This window comes from Nicotiana attenuata, unplaced genomic scaffold (genome assembly GCF_001879085.1).
Source record: "Nicotiana attenuata strain UT unplaced genomic scaffold, NIATTr2, whole genome shotgun sequence".
Lineage (NCBI taxonomy): Eukaryota > Viridiplantae > Streptophyta > Magnoliopsida > Solanales > Solanaceae > Nicotiana > Nicotiana attenuata.
The window spans coordinates 28209-39255 of record NW_017673893.1 but is presented as its reverse complement, the minus strand read 5'-3'; the positions used below and the strand labels follow the sequence as shown (position 1 = coordinate 39255).

The following is an 11047-nucleotide window of genomic DNA, read 5'->3' as shown; positions in this document are numbered from 1 at the left end:
GAACCGTAAGCCTCGGGAAATTGTAAATATATTTTATATATATTTATATACACACTGGGGACCCCTCAAATAATTTATCTGGCCCCCTCAGTAACCAAAAGCAAGGCAGACGCCTTGGTTTTGTAGCTTGCTCAAGCACTTCAGTTACTCGAAACCTGCCTCCTGCTCTTTTAAAAAAAAAAATAAATTATTTTAGTCAAGTTGTTTTTTATTTTATTTTTTTGAATTCTTTAATACTTGTACACAATAGTTAACCTGAAGTCTTAACTTTTATCCTTTTCCAAACTAAAAAACAAAACCAACGCCTCCTCTCCTCTCCAAACTGACGCCTAAACCCTTTAGCTGATAAACAAAACCCTTTTTTCAATTAACCCTTTTCCGCTTCTGCTCGAGCTCAAATCCGGCGACCGGCAGTCCAAATCGCCGGCGGCTACTGGATTGAGGCTCTACTTCAACTGATATTGTAAGTTTCTTTGAGTAAAATCTTGATTTTACTTGAGTAAGTTTTTTCTTTCTTTTGAAAATATTAACCTAGCAAAGTAAGTTGGTATCAAAATTTTGCTTTTCCTAATTATCGATGCTTATACCAAATATTTGACGATTTGTTTCTATGAAACTTCTCTCTTAATTCATACTTGCTCTCTTCCCCCTTCTTTTCGTCTTCTGGAATTATAATTATTTTTCACATCAAGGATCTAATTTCACAAGTTTAGATTACGAGCTTTAATTGGGATGTGGCTGAGATAAGGGCAATTGTTAAATCTTTGTTTTTAGTGAACTTTGGTTGAACCCATGCGGTTTCTGCTAGCTATTGAGTGCAGAACTGTATATTTGTATCAGAACAATTTTCCACAACATCAATAAATTATTACTTTAAAAAAAAAAAAAGCTCCTTGGCATGGCTCGAGGTTGTTGAAAAAAGCTGGAAACTTTTGTTGTGTAGATTGTTTGGTAAAGAAGAAGGCTGACTACAGTTGCATAGATAGGTGAATTTGATACTTTATTGATGTTTAAAATTTTCGATTTAATTTCTTACCTGGTAGATTAATCACACACGACACAACTCGTTTCCGGTGATACTCAAAATTAGCTATGACCTGAACTTTCATTAATAAGAGTTTCTTAATTTGAGGGAGCAGCTTCAATCTTATGAATACAATTTTCTCTATTCTTAGTCATACAGAAGGCCAAGTTGTTTGTGAATATGTCTTGGCAAAAGTTGATAACCTTATGTTAGATTTATAGTTTATTTGCTCCTTTCCATTTTAACTCTTTTAAGGAGTAATTTTTGTTAGCAAGCTGAACTCTGTTGGGCCAAACCGGAGGTTGTTACATTGAAATTCTATGAATCTCAGCTTAGTGTACCTAAGACTTCTGCGGTTGGTTGGGTTGGGTTATGCCCTTTTATTTGGTCCAAATTAACCTACCACTATTGACCGAGCAAACTTTCGGTGCATTGGATCTTAACTTTGTTTCACTAAATCCGTTTTAACTAGTCCAAATTTTATTCGACCTGCCCCTTTGACATCTCTAGTTGGGGATGAGCAATATGGTATCAGAATGAGTTCATAGGCTACACATGTAGCTATGTTTATTACTTTGACATGATTCTTTACGCATGTGGAATGGAAAGTTAGTATATATGTTCTCCTATTATTGAATACTTCTATGCCTCGTACCCATATGCACTTATATAGTTTTGATGGTGACAAGGAAGCTTAAAATGAATTCCAAGTAATAGTAGTGTTACTTTTGATGCAATCATGATACACTGATGTTTGTAAATTGATTTATGTCTACATTTGACTTCATATATTTAGCTTTATTAGCGTGCCAGTATATCTCATATTCACATAATGTGAACATATGTTTCTGTTTCTGCGTGGTAGATATTGCTCTCCATGTCTGTTGAAAGAACTTTGAAGAAGCTGGTTTCTGGTGTCATCCTTGATTTGGATGGTACACTTCTTAATACAGGTTGGTAGTGCTAGTCTTGTTTGACTTTACACTTTTTTTTAGAATCGTATTTTTTTTTGAGAATATTGACTTTACACTTCTAAAATTATATTCTTGGCCATTCTCCTAGATCATTCATGGTACTTGTTCTTGATAACTATGAACTTCTACTCATTCTAAATCATAAGCCAGAGTTCCTTTCATTTCCTTCCAATTTTTACATTGTCCAATAGCTATATGAAATGAGCGGAAACTTTGAAATTTTGGAAAAAAATATTCACTATTTCACTATCTTTTGACTGTTGTAATCTTTACTCTAACTGTAGAGTGTAGTAAAAGTTTGTTATTGTTTTGAAGTTCTTTTATCAAATTATCTTGTTTGAGAATATGCTTAATATGAGATCCCTTTATGCTTAGTGTGCCAGCAGCTATTTGGAACTTCTATGCAGAATTTGAGATGCACTCTGGCTCTCAAAGATGATGATATATAATTGTGAAGTCCCTCTTGTGCGACAGAAATACCTTGCTGTTGTAGAGTTAACTGCTGCATAGTTTCAAACTTTATATTGCAAATGTCTTCCCTGTGTGCATTTGCGTTTCTTATTAGCCTCCGGTTTTCCAGTTTTAATTTGACCTCTTTGTGTTGACAGATGGTGTTGTGAGTGAGATTTTAAAGGCTTTCTTAGTTAAGTATGGAAAGCAATGGGATGGGAGAGAAGCTCCTAAAATAGTCGGGAAAACCCCTACAGAAGCTGCAGCTGCAGTTGTCGAAGATTATGGGCTCCCATTATCAACAGATGAATTTCTTTCACAATTTTACCCAATGCTCTCTGACCAGTAAGAAAAAATAGTTTCATTTCCTTTCTATTTATCGATTGCCACAAACTGAAATTGAATAGACAATTGGAGGATTATTCACACTAAAATATTAATAGGCAGACTCTTTTCCTTTTTTTTTTTTAAAATTCAAAGCATCCATTATGGCGATGGGGGGTTTTAGGCATAAACCCCTACCCGTATATAATCGAAAAGCAGTAAAAAATGGAGGAGGATGTACCCTTTAGCCCCCAGTACATAATGAAGAATGATATGCATCATCGTTAAGGTCTGTTGCTCAAATCTAATATGCCTAGTTTGGGAGATCCTCTCCATTATATTTTGACTACAAAATATTCCACAAAAAGATGATATCCTACTGATGCCAGGAATATACAAAGGTTTGTTTTATCCATTGGAAACATCATTAACAACAAACTGATTCCTTTTTGGCTTGAATCTAAAATTTGGTATGCCTTCTTTATCCAACAATACAGCAGCTCTAACATGGTGTGGACAGTTTGTCAGACTGTTGAAAACCACCTGATCCTTCAAGCTCTCTCCCAAATCTGCCAACAGGTCAGCCACCATATTAACTTCTCTGTATATGTGAACAAAAGTAAAGCATTCATCATGTGATATCTCTTGAATCTGCTCCAAAATTACCCCTATTTCCCAAGGTGGTTTCAATTTGTCGTTAATCAAAGTAACAAGAAACAATGAGCAATGTCGTCATCTCCTTCAATCCAATTGCCATCCTATTTCTTTATTTCTTTAAAGTTAATCTCCTCCTCTTCCCATTAACCAGAGTGGAAGAATCTCGAATTGGTTTCACCTTCAACAAACCATTTAATTCCTGATTTTTGTCTCCAATATTCCTCCTCATTTTTAATAGCTCTAATTAGCTCTGCATTCACTTGGTTCAGCTTGGCCCTGTTAGTAGCCGAGTTATCTAAAATGGACAGTTCTTCAAGTTCTGCAACTCTTCCTTCCAATACCTTAACATTATCAAAATGTTACCAACTGTGTTCTTTGACCAAGCTGATAATGGTTTGCAAGTGTTTTTCAACTTCAAATGGAACTTCCACAAAGGAGATCCATGAACCTCTTCTCTCCAAGCCTACTTCACCACATCCATAAATCCAGTTTCCTTAGTCCAAAAATTCAGAAACTTAAAATATTTAATAGGTTCAGACTGTTTTGATCGGACATGAGTCAATAGAGGTGAGTGATCAGATCCTGTTCTCACTAGGTGGGTGACTGTTGTAACATCAAAAAGATTTAAGCAATCATTATTAACTAGAACCCTATCTATATTTGGCCAAATTCTTCTTTTAGGACACCAGCCATTACACCAGGTAAAATTTGATCCAGAGTAACCTGCATCCACCAATTCACAATCCGTATACATTGAATAAAAGAGAGGCTCTTGGACATTCTGTGGGGTGTGCCTCCCTTCTTCTCAGCGGGGTCAGTGATACAATTAAAATCTCCTGCAATAAACCAGGGCAATTTAAATTATCACATAAGTTTCTAAGCTTATCCCATAATTCTTCTCTAAGGTCCTCCTCACATTTAGCATAAACAGATGAAATTAATAAAGTGATCCCATTTTGTTTAATGATGCATGTTATCTGCTGCTCATCTTCGTCTATAACCACACAATCAAGATCTTCTTCCCAAAATAACCAGATTTGGTTGTTGCTATTTGCATAAGCATTGTGGTATCCCAAAGATCTTCTGTATTTGTCCAATTTATTAGCTTTATAGAAAGGTTCAGCTAAAGCAATAAAAGGAAGCTTGTTTGATCTAATCATTTGTCAGAGTCTCTCAAGAGCACCATTGGTTTTGATGCTCCTGATATTCCAAAATAGAGACTTAAACATAATCACTTATCAGAGAGGATTTTGTTCTTTGTAGCCTTTTCAGGCCTTTGTGAGAAAAATCTTCCCCCTCTTCCTCTTGGTGGTGCTCTACTCCCCCAACCCCCTCCCCCTATATTAGATCTTCCCCTCGGCGACAGATGACCTGAGTTGATAATATTAGACATAGCTGTTAGGATTGGTTCTTGTCCAACAATGACTTCCACCAACTTGTCAGCAATAGTATCACTATTCTCCTCCTCACTATCAACGCTTGCATACTCTTCATTTTCTTCTGAACTATCTTCATCTTCGTAGTCATTATCTTCAGAATTTTCATTCTCCTCATCCGTGGAGTCTGATGCACCATCAGATGACTGTTCTTGATCCTGGTTCATATCCTTTTCAAGATTAGTACCATATATTAGCTTCTTCAATTCCTTTTGTACCTCTCCTGGGTCAATGATGTGGTTGCTGCTTTGTTTCCCTTTTGTTCTTTTTCTAGTTGATGCATAACATTCGGGCTTGATTGTAAAGCTTCCACCTGCTGCCTCTTATTACTTTGATATCCTTTCCCAGTTGTCTCCTTGCGCTCACAAGTACCCCATTGCCATTTGTTTGTGATTCTTTTTGTTGTTCCACCTGTTGTTGTTGATTGCCTTCTTCACTCACTTTGTTGTTGTTTTTGTGACTTTTACCCATGTTTCTCTTTTTCTTCTTCTGCTTCTTTTTTTTATCATTCTATTTTTATCATGTTTACCAAGATCCACTAATTCATCATGCATTGCTTTTGTGTTTCCTCTTTCAATTGCCTTCCCTTTCCCCAGTATTTCTTTCATCACTTCTTTTTGTGTCATCATAGTAGGTTCTCTGATGACAATGCCACTACTTTTTTTGTTGTTCTGTACACTCCTTTCCTTTATTTGACCATTCATCTGATCTGCTCCTGCTTGTCGGCTCAGTTTTGGCACGATCTTATTTGTTGTAGCTCTTTTTTCGTGTCACAGTCTTGAATTCCTCCTCTTTATTTTGGACCTATTCACTGGTTGAGGGAATATCATGTTGATTAATTTTGTCCATTTTGAGTCTTTCCTCCCTGTTTTGTTTTGTCCTCTCATCCCTGATTTTATTTCGACATTGACTTTCCACATGACCTTGCATTTTGCAATATAGACAATAAGAAGGCACACCCTATTACTCTATATCAAGCCATACTCCATCCTCACCTCCGTCCATCCTGTTGAAACCTAGCCATATCTGATCTAATTTTGGCTTAAGCCTTAAGCAAATCAATCTCCACTTTTATTTTTTCAACATTACCTCTGGATTTTGAATATGTGGCTTGATCAGGAGCAATGGCAACCCCCACAGATTGAACCATTCTAGACAGAATTCCCCATTTGAACAAGTGTCAAGGCAACTGATGAATAAGAATCCATATCGGCACAATTGGTCTCTACTTCAGGTTTAAAGTCAGGTGTCCACAACATAATCTTCATAGGGGTCCCATCAATGTCCTCAAACTTCTTGCTTTGAATGTGACCATAATCAACTTCATTAGAAAAATCAATATAGACATGCTGAAAATCAAAATAAGCAATCTTTACCGACCCTTTCAGATGATATTGTCTAATAAAAGCCTTCCTAATATCCTCCATTGGAGGCTTTCCCTTATAAAATTTTCCAATTAGGGTGAGTCTACATTCTTTTGCTAGGTTCACGAAGTAATCTTCAGCACTGAAAAACACTGCCGGCTTACCTAGATGGGTACCATATCTTATCTCTACTGACTCGACACATTCAGTCATAGATGGTAGCTCTGCTTGGACAGCTGCAGCAAAAGATGGGTTAGATGCTCCTTGAGTCCACCTATTAGCCCCAATCTGAGTAGTTTTGTCATCAATAACTGTCCCTTTTGTAGTTGGTATTGGAGGTGGATTAGTGACTTCTTCTGTGTTTCCTTTTTCTTGTATGTTTGCTGCAGACTGCTCCTTATTCCTCCTCCCTGGTTTATCAAAGTTGGCTGAAATTTTTGGTTTTGGTGAAATGGTGTGTGAGATAGCAGTGTTGGTTTGGTTTTTGTTTGAGTTGTTGGTACTATGATTTGGGTTATCAGAATTTGCGGTGTTTGTTTGGTGGCTATCTTTTAATGTGTCCTTTTCGGTGGTGCTCGTAGGTGGCAATGAGGTCGAAATATCAGTAGCTACATAGGTTGTAGGGTCAGATATTGGGGCCGGCGGCAGGTCATTGTGATGTTGTCCGACCAGATCTACTTTAGACATAATTCTTATAGAGAGAGATAGTTAGAGAGAAGGAGGAGTAACTAGAATTGACCCCTTTTTGTTCGGAATACAACTAGGAGCATCTAAAAAGTATGGCAGACTGTTTTCCTTAAATCCTATTAATGGATGTTAAGGATAATGTTACAAAGTAAAACAGTATGCTGTTTTATAGTTGGAGCATGGATGATAGATTGCAAATTACTCCCTCCGTTCAATTTTACTTGGCACGTTTTGACTTTTCACGCCCCTTAAGAAATAATAAATGAAGTGCATAATTTATCATGATACCCATATTAATTGATGCATATTTTATTGGATTTGAGAAAATGGTTTGAAATGAGTAATAAATATTGTGGGTATAACAGGAATTTTTTTTTGTCTTCTCTTGATATGTGTAAAGTGACAAGTAAAAATGAAAATCTATTTTTAGTATACATGCCAAGTAAAAGTGAACGGAGGGAGTACTGAGTAGTTAGTAGAGAAGAGAGAACTAGAGAACAGAGTTTTGGGGTGTTCGTTTTGTTCAAACCCCTTATTGAAAATTAAGTAGGTACAAGTGGTAATTAAATTGCGGAGAATTGCTATTGGGGAACCAAGCTTTGATCTCTAATTTAGAAAATGCAAATATACATGTTTCTTTCTTTTATCTTTTTTGCTTTTGGTGATATATATATTTATTTATTGATTAGCAAAGAAGATCACCAAAAGAAATAAAGGAAAAAAAAGAGGAATGAAAGAATGAAGCTACATTAACTATTTAAAAAAGAAAAAGAAATGACTATGTTTTGTTTGTTCGTCGATCATATGTGTTTCTTGTATATTGTAATATTAAACTTGTTGGTTTTTAATTTAAATGGAGTGAAGTTTTTCCCTTTTCTTTTGTTCTTTTGTTTGGGGGGTTTTGGGGGGGGGGGGGGTAGGAGGAATAAGGGTGATCAACTCTTGTATGGTCTTGTTAGTTTGAGGAACATGGTTTTCTTGGCTCTTGCTGAGAGTGAAAGCAATGTTGGATTGGTGCTACCTTTAGAATTCTTTTCTTTGAGCTAGTAAAACTTTGATTTTCATTCTCTGATTGCTTGCGAGAGCTTCTGCTATATAGTTCTGGAACTTGTATATCTTTTGTATTCTGCAGATACTTTCCAGTCCAAAGTTCTTATAGAACTTTGTTAATCATTTTGATATAGGTGGCGCAATATCAAAGCTCTTCCAGGGGCCAATCGGTTGATTAACCATTTGAGGGGTCATGGTGTACCCATGGCATTGGCTTCAAATTCTTCTCGGTCTAACATAGAGATCAAAATTTTTCATCATCAGGGTAGGGTTTTAAAATCTAGTTAGAGAGGTATTTCTTTCCTTGTGAAGGTATTTTGTGCCAGTCCAGCATGTAAGATAGAATTTATGCTTGGTGCTTTGATTGGGATATTCTTTATTATTTTCAGGATGGAAAGAATCATTCTCAGCCATTGTTGGAGGAGACGAAGTGAAAGCTGGAAAGCCATCTCCGGAAATGTAAAACGGGATGAATTGTTTATCTTTGTCCTCATCATTTCATAATCTGGTATTATGGATGTGGAATTAACTCTTGTATATCTTCTTCTGGAAGATTTCTTGAAGCAGCTAAAAGACTCAACATGGATCCATCCAGCTTTCTTGTCATTGAAGATTCAATGTGAGTTTTTATCTTCAAAGATTATGTCGCTATATATCCTATCAGAAGCATAGGAGCACGTTAGAAAATCTAACTACTGGTCAAAAGAAGGAAGAAAAAGAAGGGTATCAGAGGGGTGGTTTTTCTCCTTAGAAGACATTGAGGGGTTTGTTTGAGTTTATCATACTCAGCTCAAATTTGCACATGTTAAGATGGATATAAGCATAGGACTGAATAACGTTAGCTACTAACTTCTGACATCATAATTTATAATTTCTATAGTTATTAGATTTAATTTTTATTTCATGGATAATGAGGTTTTAAAATTCCTTGTCATCACTTTTGCATTTTCTAGGCTGAAATGTGGCCCTTTACTCTCTGAAGTCCATATTAGTTTTGAATTGGATGTAGATTGTTTATCTCATAACTTGGTGAAAGTTAACTCGACCAGATACCTATGTTAGACCAGGTGTTACTGCTGGTAAGGCTGCTGGAATGGCAGTTGTTGCTGTACCATCTCTTGCAAAGCAGTCTCATCTTTATACTTCCGCTGATGAAGTGATCACTTCTCTTCTAGATTTGCAACTAGAAAAGTGGGGATTACCTGCATTTCAAGATAGTAAGTCTTTATGACTGCTTTACTTGTATGGAGTGTACTTGATTTCTCTTTCAATTGTTGACTGGAAGCATATGCAGGAATAGAAGGTACTTTGCCCTTAGAACCTTGGTATATAGGTGGTCCTGTCATAAAGGGATTTGGGCGTGGCTCAAAGGTTCTTGGGATCCCCACAGGTATACTCGTCATTATTCCTTCTGCTGAATGGCTAATATAAATGCTTGACTCAGTATCTGTATTCGCTTGAAGTGGCTGTTAGAATTTCTCATAAGTTTGTTATTGGAATTTTAGTTTCTTGTGAACCTATCATATCAGAGATTCTGATTTTATGTTAATGTGTTATTTGCATTCGAACATCTACAATTGTTAGAGGGGCTTGAAAGATTATTTTCTTGCCTTGTATGGCCTAACAGTTTGATGTTTTTTTCTATTCTTATGGTATCAAATATTTTTTCAGCTAATTTATCCCCAGAAGGTTATTCAGCCATTCTTTCAGAACATCCTGCGGGTGTATATTTTGGATGGGCAGGATTATCAGCTCGTGGTGTTTACAAGATGGTCATGAGCATTGGTTGGAATCCATATTTTAATAACACAGAGAAAGCTATAGTAAGTGTGTCGTGACATATGCTTCTTGCTTATTCTTGATTTTTTTTGGTTTGCTGAAGACAACTTTACTTTTTAGGAGCCATGGTTGCTTAATGACTTCAATGAAGACTTTTATGGTGAGGAATTGCACCTAGTTGTTGTGGGCTATATACGGCCAGAGGTATTGTGGCCTAGTTACTCTTATTTTTCTTTTTTTCTTTCTGAAAGCACTTGCTCATATTACCAACTATTTGCAATATTACAGGCCAACTTTTCATCACTTGAAGCCTTGATAGCTAAGATTCACGAGGACAGGAAGATTGCAGAAAGAGCTCTCGAACTTCCTCAATACTTGAAGTACAAGGACGATCCATACCTTAAAATCTCTTTGCATCAGGACAGTTGATCATTGAAGATTGTCGGAATTCATTGTTGTTTCTGATTGGGATTGCATCTGCCCTGTTTCCTGGTGCAGTCAGAATTATAGCAGAAGAATTTCCGTCAATTGCATGGAATTCTATATATACACAAAAAGAAAAAATGTAATAATTGACTTGATAACTATTCAGAATAATATTAGTAGTGTTTATAAAGTGGGTTAAGCATTGTCGCTTAAGGGTTGAAGTGCTGTATCCTTGGACTTAGAAGTTCAAGTTCTGGTGTCATCTAAGTGTCCATTAGGTTCACAAAATAGACTTGTGTAATTTTCTTGATTTCTGCTTATGACAGAAGTACTTGTGGTTGTGATTTTGCATTTTGAAGAAATGAGTGGACTTCACATTGAGGCATTTGCATTCTTTCCTTTTAGACACAGGTAAAACTGTTGGGAAGTATTCTTGGTTAGTTGATATAACTTGTTAATAATTTGTAAGCATGCAAGCTGGTGCAGATATTAGATTGCTTCCTTTTATGAATCAAATGACATTTCCTTGTGATCTTTCATTTCAGTCAAAGCCTTCATAGCATGAGGCTACTGACTATTCGGCCCATATTATTTTTGGTATTTTTAAACACCTCTTAAGAAAGGCATTTCCTTGTCTTAATCATCAGAGGTTTGTTTAAATTACCATTTATTGACAAATATTTTGGAATGAATGCAGTTTGTTACGACAAGTAGTAATATGGAGCATTGCTAGTATTCTATTAGCATTTTAGTGAAGAAGCTCAAAAGTTCACTTTGATGCAATTACTTGGTGACTTTGATGAGCAGCTGGAGCATTCACTAGTAAATAAAATGTTTTTCTTTTTCTTTTTGTCACTTATAACGTAATATCTACGT

General features: G+C 36.2%; 1 protein-coding gene across 1 annotated transcript; it reads left to right on the top strand.

Moving 5' to 3' along the window:
- The first annotated feature begins 256 nt into the window (after positions 1-256).
- On the top strand, positions 257-10556 carry LOC109217561 (bifunctional riboflavin kinase/FMN phosphatase). Its single transcript, XM_019381817.1, has 11 exons — positions 257-463; positions 1890-1977; positions 2607-2793; positions 8101-8231; positions 8356-8425; positions 8520-8585; positions 9029-9183; positions 9261-9356; positions 9638-9789; positions 9866-9949; positions 10034-10556. The coding sequence occupies exons 2-11, from the start codon at positions 1902-1904 to the stop codon at positions 10172-10174; spliced, it is 1158 nt and encodes a 385-aa protein (XP_019237362.1). The 5' UTR covers positions 257-463; positions 1890-1901; the 3' UTR covers positions 10175-10556.
- Positions 10557-11047: the final 491 nt, after the last annotated feature.

Coding starts and splice junctions, on each gene's coding strand:
- LOC109217561 (XM_019381817.1), top strand. CDS start 1,902: ATGTCTGTTGAAAGAACTTTGAAGAAGCTGGTTTCTGGTGTCATCCTT. Junction 2,794..8,100: donor TACCCAATGCTCTCTGACCA/GTAAGAAAAAAT, acceptor ATTTTGATATAG/GTGGCGCAATATCAAAGCTC. Junction 9,357..9,637: donor GGTTCTTGGGATCCCCACAG/GTATACTCGTCA, acceptor ATATTTTTTCAG/CTAATTTATCCCCAGAAGGT.